This window comes from Ictalurus punctatus, chromosome 10 (genome assembly GCF_001660625.3).
Source record: "Ictalurus punctatus breed USDA103 chromosome 10, Coco_2.0, whole genome shotgun sequence".
NCBI lineage: Eukaryota > Metazoa > Chordata > Actinopteri > Siluriformes > Ictaluridae > Ictalurus > Ictalurus punctatus.
The window spans coordinates 562,501-584,994 of record NC_030425.2 but is presented as its reverse complement, the minus strand read 5'-3'; the positions used below and the strand labels follow the sequence as shown (position 1 = coordinate 584,994).

At 40.3% G+C, this 22,494-nt stretch overlaps 2 protein-coding genes across 3 annotated transcripts in view; one reads left to right on the top strand and one right to left on the bottom strand.

The window, feature by feature from the left end:
• Positions 1-22,494, top strand: part of LOC108270637 (NACHT, LRR and PYD domains-containing protein 3) — a 118,813-nt gene that overhangs the window by 48,979 nt on the left and 47,340 nt on the right. The window contains exon 11 of the mRNA XM_053683355.1: positions 2,348-2,524. Coding sequence (XP_053539330.1) covers positions 2,348-2,524 — 177 coding nt within the window. The remainder of the gene's footprint in view (positions 1-2,347; positions 2,525-22,494) is intronic.
• Positions 16,344-21,838, bottom strand: LOC108270837 (zinc finger protein 239). 2 transcript variants are annotated; one of them, XM_047158344.2, is made up of 4 exons: positions 21,645-21,838; positions 20,451-20,527; positions 20,271-20,362; positions 16,344-18,697 (listed from the first exon to the last, which is right to left on the bottom strand). In XM_047158344.2, exons 3-4 carry the CDS (start codon positions 20,334-20,336, stop codon positions 17,837-17,839), a joined length of 927 nt encoding a protein of 308 aa, XP_047014300.2. In that variant the 5' UTR covers positions 20,337-20,362; positions 20,451-20,527; positions 21,645-21,838; the 3' UTR covers positions 16,344-17,836. The 2 variants fall into 2 exon arrangements, with proteins under 2 accessions (XP_047014300.2, XP_017333281.2); XM_017477792.3 differs by having other exon boundaries at positions 21,641-21,837.

Genomic DNA, 22,494 nt, shown 5'->3' with positions numbered 1-22,494 from the left:
AGCTAATATTTCCTGGCCAGCAAAAAATAGAGGAGTATGCGGCCAATTTTAGATCTGTGTCATCTGAACTGTACTCTTCGGCCATACAGGTTCAAGATGCTCACACCCCAACTTATCGTTCCACAGATTCAGTTTGAGGACTGGTTTGTGACGATAGATCTAAAATTTGTATATTTCCACATAGCCAAGATCGGGTTCTTCCCTTCAGGCTAGCTTTATCCCCTCGCACCTTCACAAAGTGCATGGATGTCTTTCTGGCTCCATTGTGACTCCAGGGCATTCGTGTACTAACCTACCTGGACGACTGGTTAATTGTAGCACGATCCAGGGAACTGGCAGTTCAACATCGAGATGTTGCTCTCACCCACATGAAGAGCTTGGGGTTCTGGTTGAACCTCAGAAAAGTATGCTTTCTCCAGTGCAGTGGACAACTTTTTTAGGGGTTATAAGGATTCTACTATGATGAGGGCATTTCTATCCCCAACATGCATAGGGTCAAGACAGTCTATGTCCGCTGCTAGCAGTACCTTATTGGCCAGCTTGAATATGGTGTGCAGAGATAATATCCCTGCTAGATGGCACTCTTTGGGAGATTCCCATCCGCAGGGATCTACTGTCTCAAGCCAGAAGGCTGTGGAGCAACATCCTCTAACTTCGAGGTTTATGAGTGGTGTCAGGCGGCTGAGGCCCATCTGCAGGCCGTGCATACCTCCTGGGACCTTTCTATGGACCTGGAAGGTCTGTCAGGTGCCCCATTTGAGCCCTTAGAGTCAGCCTCTGAGAAGCTTCTGACTCTAAATGTAGCTCTTCTGCTGGCCCTGACATCTCTCAAGCCAGTGGCGAAAGTCGGAGCAGCTGCTGGTCTGCTTGGCGGTGACAGTAGAGGTGATGCTGGGTCAAAGCAACGCATCTCTAATTGGATAGTGGAAGCAATCTCTATTGCTTATGAGGCGTGCGGTCTCACTACGCCTCTGGGCATAAGGCCTCATTACACTTGGGTGGGTCGCCTACTCGAAGGCTTTGTCCAACGGGGTATCCTTACAGGATGTGTGTGCTGCTGCAGCGTGGTCTACGCCACACACATTTATTCGATATTACAGCCTGGACATTCATTCCTCCTCGGGCTCGAGTGTCTTGCAGTGACCCTCGGGCTTGGATCTTTTTGAACAGGTTGTACCCTCGGTATGACGGAGTGGGTATTCTCGTTCCCATAGTGTTATGCTAAATGCAACGTGGAGTTCCCTTTGAAAGCGAACGTCTGGGTTACCCATGTAACCCTGTTCCCTGAGAAGGGAATGAGACATTGCATAGCTTTGTCATACCGGGGTAGGCCTGTGAATTGCGTCTTCGCTTCAAATAATAGAGGCTGACAGCACGGTTCACAGGTGCCATATTTATATCACGCGACACGCTTAACTGCCACATCATCTGATCATGGCAGGCCTATAAATAGGCATGATTTTACACAAGCTTCGGATGACGGTCGTACGCAAGAGTGCTCCCATAGTGTTATGCTAAACGCAACATCTTGTTCCCTTCTCAGGGTACAGGGTTACATGCGTAACCCAGTCGTTTTGATCAAACACACCAATTTTCCATAGCGAGACAGTGCTTGTGTTAAAACATCACTATAAACGATGAGACATTCAAGATGGTGACTCTTTTTGACGGTAATGAAAGTGGTAGAGGGGAAGTAAGAATGCCGTTGAGAATGATTCCTTCTGAACTACTTCAATGGCCTTTTCTATTGTGCTGAAAAAAATAACAATAGCGTTGTTCATCCTAGAGGCAGACAGTACATTTTCATGTCTCACAACTTCACCCACAGCCAAGCAACAACTGTCCACACTCCACACTGTGGACACCACATTTACTCTGTGACACCGCATGAGAAACCTTAAACCCACCACACCTGGGGCTGCCATGCTTCGCCAAGCTCAGGTAGCAAACGGCCTATAACAAGTTCAAAAACACCCTAAACCTGATCAAAAACACCTAATCTACAGTTCTACTAAATAATATTAAATAAATCACCCAATAAATAAATTAAAAAATATATTAAATTAGAAAAGGGAAAAGCTTCGTCAAAAGCACAAACAGCTACACTCGTGCTCATGCTGACAACACCCCGCCCACTCGCTCCCAGCATGAACTCAGAGAGAGAGATTTAATAAATGCAGAAACATATGGATTTTATCTGTGGTAATTGTAGTGATGTGATATATTGTCATTACTGTGTGTGTGTGAGATGGAGAGTAAATGTTCTTTATATAAAGATTTTGTATAGTTGATGTTTTCAGAGCTTAAACTGAGTGTGTTAAGTGTGAGAAGGTTTTCTTTCTTGCAGGATGTGGGGTTGCAGCATTACAGATGAAGGCTGTGCTGCTCTGGCTTCAGCTCTGAGGTCAAACTCCTCATCACACCTGAGAGAACTGAATCTGAATGGTAATAATTCAGGAGAATCAGGAGTGAAGCTGCTCTCTGATCTACTGAAGGATCCACACTGTAAACTGGAGACACTACAGTGAGTTACTGACTTATTGTCTTTTTACGCTACTGTATTGTCATGATACTGAATAATATTCATTGCATGTTATATAATATTGTCAGTTTTAGTGTGTGTGGTTTACTGACTGTGGTTAATGTTGTTTGTTATTCTGTCCTGTCCTGTTCTTTCTTACAGAATTTAGTCGTTTCTTCACCAGGATTGGTGTATGACAGGAGTCTCACCTCAAACCTATTTTCCAGGATTAAGCAGTTTTGGAAAAGCATTAGAACCTGTCCCACATTTCCAGCAGTTTGGGAGCTGAATCGTTCATATTCAGATGTAGACGTACCATAAAAATAATCGTGACTGATCACATCCTTTTAATCCACTCAGCGACAAGTTACTTCAGGCTTTAATAACATATTTTACAATCCAAAGTCAAATCCTTCAGCGTCTACAAACGACACAGAGATATCATCACACCGATTACACATCCATGTGTTGTAGCTGTTTATAGCTTAATTTTACCTCCTTAGATTTATCTAATGTGTTTCTCCGCTGATGATTGGTTCACAGAAAAAATTATTTTCAAACTTCTGTTCTTTGTTTGTTAGTGTGTGTGTAATGGTAACCATGATAACACATAGGTTGCTTGATTTGTTCATGTGATAAATTGTTGTTGTTTTAATGCTAGATTGACCTCACTTCTATCTGCTAACTGGTTCCTTTGGGTACATACCAGCAGCGTTCTTGTCCCAGACCTAAACAGTTTTTGCGGTGAGGGACCAAGAAAATAAGGCACAGGTAAAACAGGTTTACCTGGTCAAAAATGGATTTTATTTTCTAAAAAACAATCAAAAGATTTACATAAATAAGCACAATGTAAAAATAATGAGCCCTAAATATAACGAGCCATAGGTTCTGGGCCCAATGAGGTCAACTGAACAGAACCAAGGTAAAACGTCAAACAGGCTCCACCTGAGGGAACAAACAGAACAACATGTTAACATAATGAATGACCAAACTAAATGAGACATGCAGAGAACATGTAAGATGGCTAATCAGCCTCAGCAAATACAGATGGGAGAACACAATACACTAAAGACAAGTGTACTTTTTGAATGTGTGCACTCAAACTAGTAAAATTAAATCCACATGAATAAAATGATTAACAATTATAAAGGAAAAACGTGTTTTGTCTTTACTTTGTGAAGTGTTTTTAGCAAGTTAGCAATTAAATTGAATACAAGTATCTTAGCTATAACATAAGAAAACATTAATTTAAATTAATGTTCCGAATGAAATTAATATAAGTACATGTAGAGCAGTAGATCTTACCAGGGTGTCTAGGTATGTAATGTATGTGAATGTCTTACATCTGCTGTGTCACAGCCATCACAAATACAGAATGGTTTCAGCACTAGTACCCTATTTCAGTACAAAAACATTCACATCATCTTACTGTGGCATTCCCAAGTGGAGGGAAACGTTTATCCCAAATTTAGTAAATCCAACTACGCCTCCTTGGGGAGAACCGGGGAAATACTCCCAAGTAAAGGCACACAGATAAGTTTCACCAATCGGGGCAAGGAACACGAGTGAGACGCGAGTACGAATATAAAAATTATATTTTATTATGACACTTAAGCATCATTAAAACTTGACATGTAAATATATAATCACTCTCCCATGAAGCACAATAAGTATTTTAAAACTAAGCAATTCTCAAGGCCCAGGCTTGGCAGGGTCAAGGCAGGCCAGCTACAGCTCAGGAGGTCATCCAAACCCACCTCAAGTGACAGCAAAAATCACCAGACACTACCTACACCATAAGGAAGTCGTTGTGTTGGCACACTGAGCACACTGTGAAGCACACACCACTGAATAAATGCAGCTAGTCTCCCCTGTCCCACCAAGACTTACTGGCTCCTGGAGAGAAAGAAAACACCGGTTAACCCAAAATTACACAAACACTAAACAATAAACAAAGAAAAACAAATTACGGACACCATGGGGTGGTGGCTAGATCACAAAGGCCCACTGACGCCACCACATGAAATAGAGGCAGTTAACCTAAGCAGAACCAGAATTATGATAGACAGTACAAATAAAAAATATAACAACTATAGCATAGAGACTGTAAGGCTTAACATACACCCTCTCAATAGTAAGGTGGTTGTGTGGAACAACAAACCTGAAACAGGTTTGAGGCTGGAAAATACTCATTTACCACTTAGCCTCTCAGACTACGTGGTTGCAAAACATAAGCCAACATACGTCCAAAACTAAAGTAAAGCAAAACAAGTCAGATGAATCAAAACAGATCGGGTGAAACAAAACAGTAAGTAAAGCAAAACAATACATGAAGCAAAAAATAAATGAAACAAAACAATACATAACAGCAGCCACATCACATGTAGTGTCTGCAGCTAGGGATTTGTCTTAAAGAAGACTTAGATGCTCAACTCCCCACTCTCGCCATTGGGTTGAACAAACACCAGAAGCAAAGTTGTATGATTACTCACAGGTACCGCGGCTCGACATACATATACATATCATTCAGCTACCAACTAAATGTTGCGATCACTGAACGCGATCTCCAGCGCCAACTCACCACAATGCACATGCCACCAGCGCCGCTCTGAACAGAAATGGGAACCGGAAATGCCAGGGGAGCGAGGAACTCAGAATCACCAAGACACCTATATGCCTACCAAAATAAGGGCCCTTAAATAATTGGGTAGCTCCCACCCTATTGGTCTGCCGAAGCCATACCCCGAGCAGGGCCAATAGGATAGCCAAATCACTTACCCGGCCACATTACAAAACATATTTTCTTGTCCAAAATGTAAGCTGAGCATGACATCACTTCCTGTGACTACAATGAACAGCCATGTCTCAATAATCTAGAAGCAGCTGAAATGTTATAATATCAGATTGTACAGATTTTTCATCATAGAGATGAAACTCTACCTCAATTCCTGCTAATAATCATGATGATGATGGTAAGAGATTAATAATGTTATTCTCTGGTGATCAGTTCACAACATGCCAGGACTTCATTATTCTGAAATCTTACACCACCTAATTACAGTAAACATGTACACTGATCAGCCATAACGTTAAAACCACTGGCAGGTGAAGGGATTGACATTGATTATCTAATTAAAATGGCACCTGGGTGGGATATATTAGGCAGCAAGAGAACAGTCAGTTCTTGAAGGTTAATGTGTTGGAAGCAGGAAAAATGGACACGTGTTTGACAAGGGCAAAATTGTAATGGCTAAACATCTGGGTCAGAGCATCTCCAAAATGGCAGATATTGTGGGGTGTTCCCAGAATGCAGTAATTTGGATATACTAAAAGTAGTCCAAGGAAACACAATTGGTGAACTGGAAACAGCGTCATGGGCACTGCTCATTGATTTGTGTGGGGAGTGAAAGATAGGCCATCTAGTCCAGTCCCATATAAGAGCTACTACAGCATAAATTGCTGAAAACATTCATGCTGGTTTTGATATAAAGGAGTCAGAACACACAGTGCATCACAGCTTGCTGCATATGGGGCTCTATAGTCACAGACCAGTCAGAGCGCCCATGCTGACCCCTGTACACCAACGAAAGTGCCTACAATGGGCACGTGAACATCAGAACTGGACCATGGAGCAATGGAAGAAGGTGGCCTGGTCTGATGAATCACATTCTTTTAAATCATGTGAAGGCCAGGTGCATGAGGGAAAAAGCAGTGTGATGCTCTGAACAAGGTTCTTCTGGGAAACCTTGAGTCTGTGATTTCATGTGGATGTTACTTTGACACGTACCATCTACCTAAACACTGCTGCAAACCAAGTACACCATTCCATGATGACGGTATTCCCTAATGTCAGTGGTCTCTTTCAGCAGGATAATGCTCCCTGACACACTGCAAACATTGTTCAGGAACAGATTAAGGAACATGGCGAAGAGTTCAGGGGGTTGACACAGCCTCTAAATTCCCCAGATCTCAATCCAATCAAGCATCTCTAGGCTGTGCTGCACAAACAAGTCCGATCCATAGAGGATCCCACCTCTCAACTTACAGGACTTAAAGGATCTGCTGCTAACCTCTTAGTGCCAGATACCACAGCAGGTATTCAGAGGTCTTGTGGAGTCCATGCCTCAATGGGAGGGAGCTCTTTTGGCAGCAAAAGAGGGACCTTCAAAATATTAGGCAGATGGATTTAATGTTATATGTAATGCTATATAACATATAACTAAGCATAAACATGTCAACTGCTGCTGTTCCATAGATTATGGCCATGCTTGTGATGAGAAATTGTGCAGAGATTTTCATACCTTGTCCTGAAGAAAGAGCTAATCGTCACAGGTAGAGCACAATGAGCTACCCACCTTGGTGTACTTTTAACTAATTACGGCCATGATGAACAAAATTTCTTCTTCTGTTCTTCCCCAGTGTTCTTCCAGGGGAGTTCAAAGTCCTGCAGTGCAATGATGAATATATTTCTGATGGGAAGAATGTAACATTTCCTCGCCCTCTTTCTCCTCTCACATGTTCAATACTTCAGCAGTAATGTTCCAAAGTACATCATCAGGTGATTAAAGAGTGTGTGTGTGTGTGTGTCTGTGTCTGTGTGTGTGTGTGTGTGTGTGTGTGCAGTAATCCATATAAGCCAGCTGTTCCAATCTCTGTTGCTGTGATAAGATGCAGAAGGATGGGCTGATGAGAATTATCCAGGGGAAATGTCAGGCGTGTTTGCTACACATGGCTGAACCTGGTATTCCTTTTATCTTCTGGTTAATTATTGTGGAAAATACATTTGTTAAATGGGTGAATTAAATGGATTGGGAGACATCTCATGGAAAGAGAGTTGGAGTGAGTAAGACATTAGAATTAGCCAATAAGAGGGGACAAATATGTCACCCCCTTGGGGTTTTTAAGCTCATGCACTATGATCAACTCTTCAGTGCTCACTCTTGAGACCAACCTCCTGTATTGCTTAATAATAAAGTTCTTGCTGGTTCTAACAAGTTTGGTTTCCTTGCTTATCCTTGAACCTACATGCGAAATTATGACATAATGGAACACTTCTGGACTCAAAATTAAGTAAGTACTGGACTTCATTACACTGCAAATACAAATTGTCTTCTCAGTTCAATAATCTTAAGTATCTATTACAATAGCACCCAACTTTTTACTGCTCCATTCTGTTAGCGACTAAATCATAGTTTGCTGAACAAGATGCTCTGTTGTGCTGACTATTGAGGTCAAATAGGCCAGACTAATAAGAAATTGTTCAAACAAAACTCCCTCAGAACTCTCATTAGCCTAAATAAGAAATATATGTTGAGTAGATGTAGCTAAAATGCAGTTCACTTTAAAACCGCTTCTTCAGTTGATGAATATAACTATATTGTCCAATCTCTAAAGACCTACTGTAATCAGACACTTAAGAAATGTTTATACTGGGAGCAAAGTGTCCCATTTTGAACATAAAGGAAAATGGAAATAATTTTGGAAAAAGGAATGAATGAGTATCCGTATGGTGGACATGACAGTTAAAGATATTTTTCTTTTACTAGAGTAATGATGGCTGAAATTTCCAAGCTCCTCTTCAAAGGCTACGGCCTTCTGAGGAACATGGCATCAAAAGTGAGTGTATCAGCATCACCTTCTGTCTGTACTGTGTGTATTGTTTTGTCAGTATCACTTAAATTAATGTGACACTTTATGCTCCAGCTCGGACCTGTTGAGGACCAGTGCTCCACTGCTCTAGGAGATGAGCACAGAAAAGTCGTTATATGACATGGGAGAAAAGTTTGGTATGGATACACTTCACGGTAACAGGATTTTTCTGGAATTAAAATGTTGTCCCTGCTGAAAAAACCCCAAAAACAATAGAAACCATCACAGAAATTATAATGGTTTCCACTACAAACCATCAGCTGTTGACCATTAAAACTATTGCCATAATTGTTCCTTAATTGTATCCACTAGACATAACATACCACCAATAGAAGGCAACAAATTACCAGTAGAGACCCAAAGGGACCATTACAGTTTGAATTAAAACCAATACAATTCCCATTATAACCATGAAAAATTCTATGAGGGTTGATATTGTTTTTTTAGCAGGGGTAACTACACTCACTGTCTACTTTATTACTAACACCTGAAAACCTGCTCCTTTATGTAATTATCCAATCAGCCAAACGTGTCAGCAGCAGCACAATGCATAAAATAATGCAGATACAAGTCAAGAGTTTCAGTTAATGTTCACATTAGGGCTGGACGATATGGCCAAAATGTATATCACGATATATTTCTTAATTTCAGTCGATACGATATAATTCCGATATCGATATGAACAATATAAATCTTCAGAAAAACTGCCAAGGACGCCCACAACAGATGTCTGACCTTCAAACTTCTGTAAACTTCTCCTCCTATAAAACTATATAATAATTTAGAAATAAAAATGGCATAAATAAATGAACGTTCACCTTTTATTTGAATTTAACCTTCATACAAACAAGAAATGTGAAATCGCCGTCAAATAAACATAAAACTCTCACCTTTGTCAATATTAATATCTTTCACTTTAAACTACAACATAGGCTGATTATTTTATTCTTATAGACTGAAATTAAAGTGCTTCAGCTAGGATTAAAAAAAAATATGAAAAATGCTCAGAGTTGCTGAAGAAAACAAAGTGTGAGCAATAACAAGAACACACGTTGCTGGGGCAGGGACATTGTTGGGGGTTGATGACACTCTATGACAGCCTCTAGAGGTTTCTGGCAAGAAATACAAGCTGGTCTACATTATCTGGCTTCAAAGATGCCCTTTTACATGTGACAATATTGCCACCTGTACTAAAACCCCTCTCAGAGGGGGAGCTTGTGGCTTGAATACACAAGTAATGTTTTGCCAGTTGGCTTACTCTGGGGAAGTTCTTATGAAAGACTTTCCACCAATCCAGAGGATTTGAATCATTGTCAGCATCTGGAGACAGAAGGTAGTTGCTGAGCTCCCTCTCAATTGCCTGCTGTACACTCAAGCCTTCTGTGTTGGTAGTGGTGGACCTGTTTGAAAAAAAGCTAGCCAGAGACCGCTTTGTTTTCTTGGCTGGTGTCACTGCTGCAGAAGCATCTCCCATGGCTTCTTCTCTGGACTCCTCTTCCCTTACCACAACAGCTCTCTCTCCCTTCAGCATCTCCAACACAGCTTTCTCTTTGATGTATTCTCTCTTCTACTCCTGAGTGTACTGAAGCTTGAATCTTGGATCAACGAGGCATGCCATGTCAAGTGGATCATCCGTGGCTGGGTCATCATACTTTTCATTCAGGTATCCCATCACTGTTGTCTTTATGGTCCTGGTGAGGTCTGTGTCATCCTCTGCTTCCTTCAAGATGGAGGTGTTGAAGAGATGCATCACTGGTTTTAGGAATGACACACTGACATAGGACTCACCGGACAAGGCATCGGTGAATTCAAGGAGCGGGCTTAGAGCTGCATCTATAGACTCTAAAACGTCCACATCTTGCCGAGTAGGAACCAGCGACCTGGTCTTCTTGTCTTTTGAGAGGACCTCTGTGATGGCCCTTTTCTGCTCCAGAACCCGCCTCACCATTTGTTGACAGGAGCCCCATCTTGTTGGGGTTTCACTGATGAGCTTGTGCTGTGGCAAGTGATACTCCCCCTGAGCAGCTGCAAGGTCCCGTTTCTTCTTCCAGGAGTATGAGAAGGCAGCCACCACCTTTTTTACAGACCCCAACTGCTCTGTCCACTCGCTTGTCTTGGTGAACTTTCTCTGAACAGAGAGAGAGAAAAGATATTGCAATATATAGTTCTCATTTGTATTTTAACTACAAAATTTGATTTATTTATATTATTCTTACAGCAAAATCACAATTCTTCCGCTTATGTACATTTTGTTGTTTTTATTTCACACGTGATTTGGCGAAGTAAACATCTGTTTCCATGGCAGTAAAACACCTTTGAATCTTATTAATATAACTGCTGTACGTATAAATACATACAAATATGTATGTCTTAATTAAAGAATAAATGAATAGCCTATTCAGTCACTTAAACTGGGGGAATGAAATCACATGAAATCATAGCCTACACAACACAGAGCATCTCAACTCAAGTGTTTTAATTATCAAATCAAATGCACATTATAACACATGCTCAATGAACTTCTTATGACATGGCATGCAACAACCACATAGCAAGTATAAAATTGTGTGAATATAAACATACTATAAACAAATATGAAGAATATAAAAATAGCTATCAAAAACATACAAGCACTGATAAGCTACATTTAGGTTAGGCCTATTTTGTGTTAAGCATATTGCCTATTTGTTACTGCAATGCTTGTAGTAATATATCCTCATGCCATAAGCAAAATAACTTAACATACTACTCAAATGTATATTAACTGTGTATAACCTACCAATAGCGGAGTTCAGTTGGTGCCCGAAGCATTGTAGCCTTCTCCATCTGTTCAACTCAGCGGCTTTGATGATATCGGTCCCGCTATCTATGGTGATGCAGACCTCGCGCTCCTCGCTGAGTCCCCAGGAGGCTAGCGCGTCCGTAAATCCGGCTGCAATTGCTTCGCCCGTGTGATACTCGGGAAAGTAAACCGTCTGGAGGCATAAGCTGACAAGCTTCCAATCTTGGTCAATAAAGTGGACCGTCAGGCTCAAGTATGGTTCCGAGGTTCGGCTTGACCACAGGTCAGCTGTGGTCGCAATATATGACCCTGACTTAAGTTGCTCCTGCACCCTTTCCCTAACTTCACCATAAAGTGTAGGTATAGCTGTACGGGAAAAATATTTCAGGCCAGGGAGCTCGTATCTGGGGTCGATGATGGACATAATTTTCCTGAAGCCCACATTTTCTACCGTAGTAAACGGCATCATGTCCTTAGCCAAAAAGTTTGTGACAGCCTTAGTAATGTCTTTATATCATTTAGACTGCTTGTCATGAGGCATGAATGCAGCGATCCGCGTTGCTGCATCGGTTTCTCTTTTGACACAGCTGGTGATGGGGATGTGGGTCGCGGTGATATTTCAGAGACGGGTTGGCTTAAACCTTTATGATACCTCATCTTCTGACTCTCAGAATATTTTATCAGGTGGAACTGCTTCAGATGGTGGAACAGGTTTGACGTGTTCCCGCTGCTAGTCGGCACCACTCTCCGACACATTTTGCAGCGCACTGAAACCTGAAGTTTATCAGAGCGTAGATAGCCAAACCACTTCCATACCACTGAATTAGTCTTTCCTCTCTTATCGACTATTTCGTCTGCTTTCTCTTCACTTGTGGAAGCTCGCTCAGTCGCATTTGTATTGCGGTCAGGGGTACTCATTTTATAGCTAAAACTTGCCGTGTTGGAGCTTAGCTTAACACTGCCGAGCACTGGCTGCGTGCCTGTGGTGTACGTCATCACGCACGTAGCTAATTGTGTTCTGCTCATTCTCCTCGGCTTGAATACAACGAACTGCACCCTGAACATCAGTCAGTGACAAATGTTTTAATGTATATCGAAATATCGGAAATGTGTTTAAAAATCATATCACTGTTATTGAAAAAATTTATATCGCGATATTTATTGATATTGAATTATTATCCAGGCCTAGTTCACATCAAACATCAGAATAGAGATGGTGATTGGTGACTGGTGATTCAAGTGACTATAAGTGTGGCAATGATGATTGCAGCGAGAACATTACCACAATGGTCCTCAAATTCCCCCGCTGCATCCAAAGCAGTGTGATGGAATGGGATATATTATCTATATTTGTGAAATTGCTCCCAAATTTCAAATGTAAGTCTCATCAAAGGTTTCCTTTCCCTGTCTGTTTTGTAGCTCCCTGAGAAGCTGCTTCAAGAGAAGGATGATGAAGAACTTGAGTATCCGTATTGATCAAAAGATTCTGGGACATGATGTTATCGTGAAGATCTCCAAAATCACAGCAGAGATGACCAGCTAAAACCACCTGCCATATGACCTCCCAAGCCACTGGTTCAATGATTGTTATGTTTATAGAATTGATGGAGGTTCATGCAGGAGATAGGTCGCACCAGCAGCAAAATGAAGAAACAAATCGGAATGAAATCAAACCAATTCCTACAAGCATATGCTACTGTAAAGAGGAGATTTAAATGCAGACAGATAGGGCTGTGTGATATGGTGACACGTATCATAGGACAAGATAATAGACTAATGAATAATGTCTATTGATGGATATTTTCGTAGATTCTCTATATATCGCCAATGTCACAAAAACTACTTTTCGGTAACTGATTTATTCACTAAGGTCGGAGCTAGGAGCTACTTGCAGTGTGCTGTTACAAACAAGCTCCGACACAGAACCAGCATCAGCTCAACTAAAAGATAGTAAAAACTGACAACTAAAGAGGGAGGTGGTACTGTCAATTGGACTTCTGTAACTAGAAGTTGAATAGAGTGTTTTAATGTGTAATTTTTATATTTTGTATTCATACTGTACCCATTTTTCAGTGTTAAAATACTCACTTAGCTTTTCTGGATGCTTTGACCACTAGCAGCAGCCTCAGAAGATTCATCTGATTGTTCATATTTCCTCAAATCAAACACATCCAGCGCTGACCACTGAGCAGGAGAGAGTCTGGTTCCACTGGGATGATTGTCACTTTCTCTGTTCAGAAAAGTTTGCACTTCATGCACTAGAGAATGATCAAGAATCCTGTAGAAAGCCCATTTCTTTCATTCTGGCAGCATCAGTTTGTAGATTTAGATCCCTAATGAGTAAACCAGAGGTGATGGTGGTGAGGAAAAACTCCCTGAAACCTCAAGGGGAATCAGACTCAAAAGGGGAACCACCCTCATCTGGGGGACACCAGATAGTGTGATAATAAATAGTAAAGTCAAACAGGACCAGCAGCTGCTCTGACACCAAATCAAACAATTCTGCTGCTGCCAAAAAAAAGAAACGGTCCAGTGGTCTTCCATCTGGGGTGACGCCAATGACACCAGTAGCAAACATCTGTTTCTTCATCACAGTCGCAGGACTGAGGTGCATTCTGTGATTCCTGAAAAACACTCAAACACACAGCAGCAGAAACAGCAGCAAACATCTGCCACAGCATGACGTCATGCTTCATCAGTGGAGCACTGAGGCCTTGTGCTGATGACAGCGAGGCATTCTGGGAACTTTCAAAGTGTGAACTGGGTGGAGAAACAGCTCCCATTAGAAATTCAGCTGGAGTATGCCAGTTCTGCAGGGTGTGAGACACAAGAAGGTCAGATGTAGTCAGGCAGTGGGAGTGTGACTTGGTAGTAATATTCGAAATAAATAGAGAAAATACAGTTGCAATCAAAATTATTCAACCCCAATTGCAAATCAGGTTTATTATCAGAATTTACAGACTTTCAGCTGTTTGTGATGAACAAATCAAACAAAAGCAATTGAAATAGTTCAACACAACGAATACTTCAAGTGCTTTCCACAAATTCAACTGAAAATGTAACTTATAACATTGTTATAGTTATATGTACAATCCTTTATTTTCCCTTTGGATTTTTAACAGTTATTTTTCTTTCCCCAAATTCTCTGTCTGGGGGATTAATAAAGTATTATCTTCCTTTGCATCTCTTTTTGTTATAGGTAAAGTGCAGTTAAGCAGACACGTGCTGTATAAAAAATGCAAAATACTGGTAAATTGGTAAAAGATTTCCTTCAAGTGGTGGCACAAACAGTTCAATTGTAATAAAATTACAATTATATGCCAATTATAAATTTTCCCTTTTTTTTTAGTTATGTTGACATTTTCACAAATTTTACCTTGTTTTATTTCCTTTCTTTGAGGTATTTATTTTAAAAAAAGAAGGTACATTGAGTGAAAGCTTTGAGGAGCTGATAATTTGCATTAATGTTAGTTCATTACGTATTATTTTATTTCCTTCAGTAACAGATGTGGTTCAATTAAAGGGAGACGTTTGACTGCTCTCGCCTCCGTGCTCAGAAACCTCCAGACTGGGAATAATCTAGGACACTCAGGAGTGAAATGTTTTTCTGCTGATTCTGGAGAATCCCCACTGTAAAGTGGAGACACTGAGGTAAGACCAACTTTCTGGAGAGTCACATGACCTGCTCCTCAATAACATGTTCTGAAATAGTGACACTGAAGCAGAGGTTTTACATTCATGATCAATCTTTTTTACTGCACACTGATGATTAATATATTAATAATCCTGTACTATAAACTCCACATCAAATAAAAACGTCCCTTAAGTTTATTTATACACATTTTATTGGCTACCACACACAGTGAACTCTATGAACTTTATGTTAAGACTTGCAGGTCATAAATACATTTTCTTACTTCTTAAAGGAACATATATACAACAAAAATCCATTTGTTGATCTTACTGTGTAAGTGTGTTATCCTGGTCAGGTTTGCAGTAAATCTGAAAACAATATCAGGAATATTGGGCTCAAGAGACCATGGACTGGATGCCGTTCCATCAGAGGATGTTCAAAAGGCATATATGGGATCCCCATACTTTTGGCCACACAGTGTAGTTAGCTATAATTAAATGGACGCTGCAAAGACAGAGGAACTTGGACAAGAATGTTCTCTTCACACAACCATCTTCTGTTGCCTTTGAAAGGTGTCCACTTCGCTAGTATTCACAACGCGACATTTTATAAAGAAAATTCTAGCTCGCATTTACAAATCATTTAAAATGAAAAGTCTTATGTGAGAGGGAGATGTCAGAGTCATGTGTCTCACTCAGAGGTCTGGATTGGTCGATTAAAGTGGGCATTCCCACTGGTTAAATATGTGGATTGCATGCTTGGTATTGTAGTGTTTGGGGAAAAACAGGAAAACTAAATAAAATCATGAATTCTGCTAAAACCCAGAGAGTAAGCAATAAAGTCCCATGCAACAGAATACTACAGTCCATGACAAGTAATACAATTTTATAGTTTTATGCCCGAATGTCTCTTTACCACCCTTTAAAAATAAAAAAAACATTAACTTAATTTGACAAATTCACATGTCAAGATCTGATGGCCTTATGTTAGTGCACTTGTGTGTCTTTAATGAACTTGAATGAGCATAGCTCCACCCACATTGTCTGCAGACATACTGTTTCTGTCCTGTAGGACTCTGCTGTGGCTGTGGAGGGTTCTCCAGTCACACAAACTTTTCTTACACTGTGAGCTTCTCCCATGTGTGAATGTGCTTATGCTGTTGGATTATAAACTATTGCCACACTGGGAGCAGTCATTGTGCAGCACAGACACACAAAAATGATGCACAAGCACAAACTTACGTTTATATCCAAAATGCTAAAGGGTCTGCAAGGGGTTGGGGGTGTGAGTTGCTTAAAATGTTTAGTTTAATTCAAGTTTATTGGCATTATATGCTGTATTTGCATGATACAGTGTAACTACTGTTGTTAATTATAACAGGAGCGATCTGTCAGTAACAAGGCCGCGTTGCTCCTCACTCACAGGGTTGACATGGTTATAAACAGTGGGAGCGCAAATAAGGTCTGTAATGTCTAATTAAAATGGTACGATCAAATTAAATTCAAGAAAAACAATACGGCTAAAGGCAGTGAGGAACTGAAACCATAAGGTGCAGTGAAAGTGAGATTTTTTTTGTGCACCCATAAAAATGATATATATATATAAAAAAATTTATGGGTACACAAAAAAGCACTGATTAAACTACAGTCCTAAATATATATGTACACACACACACACACACACACACACACACACACACACACACACACACACACACACACACACACAGTTGTAATCAAAATTATTCAACCCCCAAATCAGGTTTGCAAATCAGGTTTATTGTCAGAATTTGCAGATTTTCAGCTGTTTGCAATGAACAAATCAAACAAAAGCAATTGAAATAGTTCAACACAATGAATGCTTCAAACGGTTTCCCCAAATTCAACTGAAAATGCAACTTTTAATGATTTCAGCCTCACCATTATTCAACCCCCTGAATAGGATCCCTCACAACAGCACAAATATGCAAAACAGGTATTGTGTCAAGCACGCCTGATGCTAAACTCATCAAGGGCTTCATTAGTTGCACCAGGTGTGCTTGAGCTGGAACACATGAAATACCTGAACTGGCTAGGGGTAGAAACTAGGAAGCCATCAACGGCTGCAAGCAGATTTCTGATAAAGCAGGCTGTGAAAAACCCTTGAGTGACTACAAGAGACCTGCAGCAAGACTTGGGGGTAAGTGTCATTGAGGTTTTAGTGAGCACAATAAGGCATGTACTAAACACAGAAGGTTTCCATGCTAGAACTCAGACATACACCACTACTGACTCAAAAGCACAAGAAAAGTCACTCAAAATCATATAAATAATCCACAGAAGTTTGGGGATTCTGTTCTGTGGAGCAATGAAACTGGAACTTTTCAGCACAATGGTCAGCGATATGTCTGGAGGAAGAAGAATGAAGAAAGAACACTCTGTCCACAGTCGAGCATGGTGGTGGCTCGGTGATGCTCTGGGGCTGCTTTGCATCCTCTCACACAGGAAACCTGCAGTGTGTGGAAGGCAAGATGGATTCACTGAAGTATCAGGAAATCCTAGGAGAAAACATCATGCCGTCTGTGAAGAAGCTGAAGCTTGGGCGTCACTGGACCTTCCAACAGGACAATGATCCCAAGCATACCTCAAATTCCACCAAGGATTAGTTGCAAAAGAAATTCTGGAAGATTCTACAGGGCCATCACAGTCACCTGACTTGAACCCCAAGAATCTCTGGTGGGATTTGAAGGTGGCGTTTGTAGCACCAAACCCCAAAATATTACTGAACTGGAGGCCACTGCTCATGAGGAATTGGATAAGATTCGCTACCAGAAGCTGGAACGCTACCAGAAGCTGGTGTCTGGCTATGCATCTCATTTGCAGCAGGTCATAACTGCAAATGGGTGCTCTACTAAGTTCTAAAGATGCTTGCCATGAAGGGGTTGAATAATTTTGAGACTTGAGAAGTCATTATAAATTGCATTTTCAGTTGAATTTGGGGAAACCACTCGAAGCATTTGTTGTGTTGAACTATTTCAATTGCTTTTGTTTGATTTGTTCATCGCAAACAGCTGAAAGTCTGTAAATTCTGACAATAAACCTGAATTGTAATGGGGGTTGAATCATTCTGATAGCAACTGTAATATATATAATATTCTGAAGTTTATATTATATTATGAAGTTTGAATATTTGTAACACTCAGTTTTTTGGTTTTTATTTTAAATAAATGAAATAATAGTACTGAAAGTTTGACACCCCTTCCCCCATCGGATTAATCGAAAAAATAATACGGCTTCTGTTCTGTGTGGACACGCTGGTGTCGTTGGAGATTACATAACTGGGTAAAACTCTTCCCACACTGTGAGCAGTGATACGGCTTCTCTCCCGTGTGGATACGGTGGTGTCGTTGTAGAGTACTCTGATGAGTAAAAGTCTTCCCGCACTGTCCACAGTAATGTGGCTTCTCTCCTGTGTGAATGCGCTCGTGTATTTGGAGATTACGCTGGCAAGTAAAACTCTTCCCACACTGTGAGCAATGATACGGCTTCTCTCCTGTGTGAATGCGCTTGTGTTGTTCGAGATTAGACAGTTGGGTAAAACTCTTCCCGCACTGTCCACAGTAATACGGCTTCTCTCCTGTGTGAATGCGCTCGTGTATTTGGAGATTAAGCTGGCAAGTAAAACTCTTCCCACACTGTGAGCAGTGATATGGCTTCTCTCCTGTGTGGATCCGCTGGTGTATTTGGAGATTAAGCTGACGAGTAAAACTTTTCCCGCACTGTCCACAGTGATATGGCTTCTCTCCTGTGTGAGTGCGCTTATGCTGTTGGAGAATACATAGTTGGGTAAAAGTCTTCCCACATTGTCCACAATGATAGGGCTTCTCTCCTGTGTGGATCCGTTCGTGTATTTGGAGATTACGCTGGCAAGTAAAACTTTTCCCACACTGTCCACAGTGATGCGGCTTCTGTCCTGTGTGGATGTGCTTATGCTGTTGGAGATTACGCTGACGAGTAAAACTCTTCCCACACTGTCCACAGCGATACGGCTTCTCTCCTGTGTGGATCCGCTCGTGATCTTTGAGATGATGACTTTTAGTAAAACTCTTCCCACAGTCTGAGCAGTGGTACATCTGGAAAACACAATAAAATTATCCAAGATTAAATCGTTTTAGATTAATGTAATTCCATTCATTGCAGCCAAAAACACTGTGGCTGATCATTTTCATGAGCAAATACGAACATGGCAGTTGAACTTGCACATCATTTCTCATCACTGATCACACAGAAAGAATTCATGTAGATCTTTCTATGTTTATAAAATTCAGAGACTAGCCATACAAAGATGCTCTTGCTCTGGGCGTCTATGTTTTTTCAAGGTGAAGCCCTAAATGTGTTTAGACTATGGAAAATCTACATGGAACTTTCAGTGTTTGCAAATACAATGGATTACAAGAGAAGAGCTCTCAGACAACACACTACAAACTTCTGCTCAACAGTGAAAATCACCCCACACTATCGTGGATTATTATTCAGAAACAATAGTAAAGTTTATTATTCAGAAACTAAAAAGTGTATAACACTAGAATCATATTACACTCGTTTTAGAGATGTATCTGAAATAACACTGACGCCAAACTTTAGAACATTAATGTATATTTTTGTGAATTGCTACGAAACTATAAACATTAGTGTTGAACATGTGCATACATCTTCTGTTCCACCCCCAAAAAACCCCAAAGTATTCTGAATAAAACCCTAATAAGACCCCATTTTTGCCTACGATCGACTCCTGTATTGCAAGGTCTTTACAAAAACTGCAGGGCGGGATTTGCTTTTATTCATCGGTTGTTGATTGGATCGTAGAAAGTGGCTGTGTTTACAAACACACGGTTTATGACAGGGTGCAGGAGGAGAGGGATCGGACCAGCACCAGCGTACACGTCCTCAGAGAAGTGTCACTGCAGATTAATGTTTTTATTTAAAGATTATGAAGACATAACTTTTTGTAATATTTATGTGCATGGATAAATCATTTATAATAAACACTGCAACATTCCATAAAGAAATAAGACATTGATTTTGGTGACTATAATCGTGTCGCTTTCAAAAAAAAAAATTACACTATATCTTTAACATACTCAAGCCCGACACATATGCACAAACTGGCGTGAGAGTCATGGATCAAGCGCAAGCGGCAGTCATAATGTAAAATTAAAAGTATTAAGATTTAGCAGATTCTGCAAGGGTTGTGCAAACTTTTGGGCACAACTGTAAGTTCTCAGAGTTTAAAAATGTAAAGAGAAATCAATTCAATTCAATTCAATTTTATTTGTATAGCGCTTTTTACAATAGACATTGTCTCAAAGCAGCTTTACAGAAATATCAACACGGTATACAGATATTAAAGGTGCGAATTTATCCCAACTGAGCAAGCCACTGAGTGGCAACGGTGGCAAGGAAAAACGAGAGGAACCCGACTCAGAAGGGAACCCATCCTCATCTGGGTAACAACAGTTAGTGTGAAAAAGTTCATTATGGATTTATATGAAGTCTGTATGGCGTTAGGAGCAGCCGTAGTCCCAGCAGTCTGGAATTAAAGAAGATTTGAGCTCCATCCAGAGGCAGAAAGGATCTGGATAACTAGTATCTCCATAAATTCGTGTGGGGCTCGGCGAAAGACACAGACACATGACTAAACTTTACCTTTGAGCCAGTAGCAGCAGGAGTCTGTGGAGATTTTCCTGAAAAGTGGCATCTGGACTCATTCATTATAAGAGGTGTAAAGAATCAGGACCCTGGAAGAAAAACACAGATTCATGACTCCAGAACCTCCACTAACCGGTTAACCAAGCAGCTCAGGTGGGACGTTTCAGATGAACTCACCTTTAGTGATGTTACGCAGAGTATCAGCGCATCGAAGCCCGTGTGGGAAGGAAGCTCCAGAATCCTCTTGACTAAAACTGAGGGAGTATACAAGCTTATATATTTATCTCAAGCTTTGCACAGTATATGTCCCCAAAAGTAATTAACTCTGAATTAAATTTTATTTACATTTATATGGAAAAATAAAACGCACTATTTGCGTAAATTCCATATAGTTAAAGAGTAAAAATGTGGAGGCTTGAAAGCCATTGATTTTGAATCTCTTCCTGGTTCATTCAGAATAAAATCACTTAGAGAATATTTAATAAAAGACAAATTCAGTATGGAATCATATTCCAAAATAATATTTTCAAAAATAACAGCGGTCTTGATTTGGTGTTAAGATGCGATTCAGATTCCTCTGAAGGTGTAAAATTTTCATAAATAAGTAATGTTACTTTGGAAAACGATATTTATCCATAGCTTTCCGCTCATAACGCCACTCTTCGGAACAACAGGGCGGTAGTGATTAATAGCGATTGGTATGGCAAAGGTATTATTTTTTAATTCATGATTTGTTAGAGGCTAATGGGTATTTCTTGTCTAATAAATATTTCACTAATAATCATGGAGTTACATTCCAGCAAAGGGCTATGATAAGATATGTAATTCTGTGCTCACTGGACTGTTAAGAATAATACAAAGCAGTTTATCTGATCCTTTATCCAGGCCTGTAGTTTCTCTTCCTTCTGAATAATATCACCTTCATACTTGTAAATGGAAAAATTGTCTGTCCTGCTTTCATAGTTTTCTCTGTGAGCTGCTGAAACTGTTTCAGAGTTTTAAATGTCTCAGAAAACAAAGTAGATAGACGGAACATACAAATATGTTGTATACATGTTTGTTTTTCGTCTCTTGCTTTTTCCTCCTTATGGACTTGGTTTTTGTTTATTGTTTTCTTTTTCTTTTGTTCTGGTGGTTGTGTCTTACGGTGTAATTGTGTTCCTGTCTTATGGCTATATTCAATTCCATCAACACTCACACTTTGATTACTCTTCACTTACTCAAACTAAAGGTTAGAACATGATACATCATTTATATAGATTTATAAACCACGTATTATCATCACTAAGCGCTATCAGCTATGAGCTAAATAAACCAGCACAGGTGAGCTGATTTGGATTATTATTGTTATTATTTTATTTACTCACCTACCGGTTTCCACAGAGTCCCTCACTTCCGGTCTGGTGATTTCAGGATGTTTAAAGGGTTCGTGAAGTGATCTGGGTTTTAACGGAACCTAATTTAAATAGTCAGAGTGTGTGTTTTGGTTCTTTATCTGCCACCTCGACCCATTCATACACTCACACAAAGCGGTGTAGGGAAAGACGCGCATGCGCAGTGCGCTTTAAACTAATGCCGCCAAGTTCCAATCGCCTCTTACAGATGACGTCATCTCTTCGCGCCGCCTCCGGAATATGAGAGTTATAGATTTGACTAACTCAGTAGTTTGAACCCTTTTAAATGTAAATAGTTTAAATGTACGTAATATCTAATATTTCCGAGGGTCTGATATGACAGTTGCTGCTGACAGAGTGATATGAGTAACAGCTTTACCTGCGCTCTCCAGAGATTGTTTTATATATGGTGCATTTATGCAAACTACACCACAACTACACAAGGTCCCATAACATTCCACAGTTATATGCAAGTCTGCATCTGTGTGAGCACTACTGAATAAATGTTCACGAAGAAATATTGTTAATGGATGTCACTGACTGCCTGCAAAGTGAAAATAAATAGAGGTTCAAAGAAGATAAACTTCCTCCAGTGCCTGCTTCTTTAACCGGAATCACTGTTCATATTTGTCCGCTTTGAAATCAGTTAACTCATGCAAATGTGGGAAGGTGCACATCCCACCGTAAATGGTCCTTCGAGCCGGATACAGCAACAGTAAACAATATGAACACTGCAGCTAGCGATGCATCAGAGACCATGGATCGGCCCAGAAGACAGAATAAATTGCCTTCCCACCTGGGTGACTTTTGAGGTTGGCTACCTACCT

What these genes read in the sequence shown, in the direction of transcription:
- LOC108270837 (XM_047158344.2), bottom strand. Translation starts at nt 20,336, where the DNA reads ATGAATGAGTCCAGATGCCACTTTTCAGGAAAATCTCCACAGACTCCT. An exon ending in CTGCTGCTACTGGCTCAAAG is followed by an intron (nt 18,698 to 20,270) that starts GTAAAGTTTAGT and finishes TGTGTTTTCCAG; the next exon opens with ATGTACCACTGCTCAGACTG.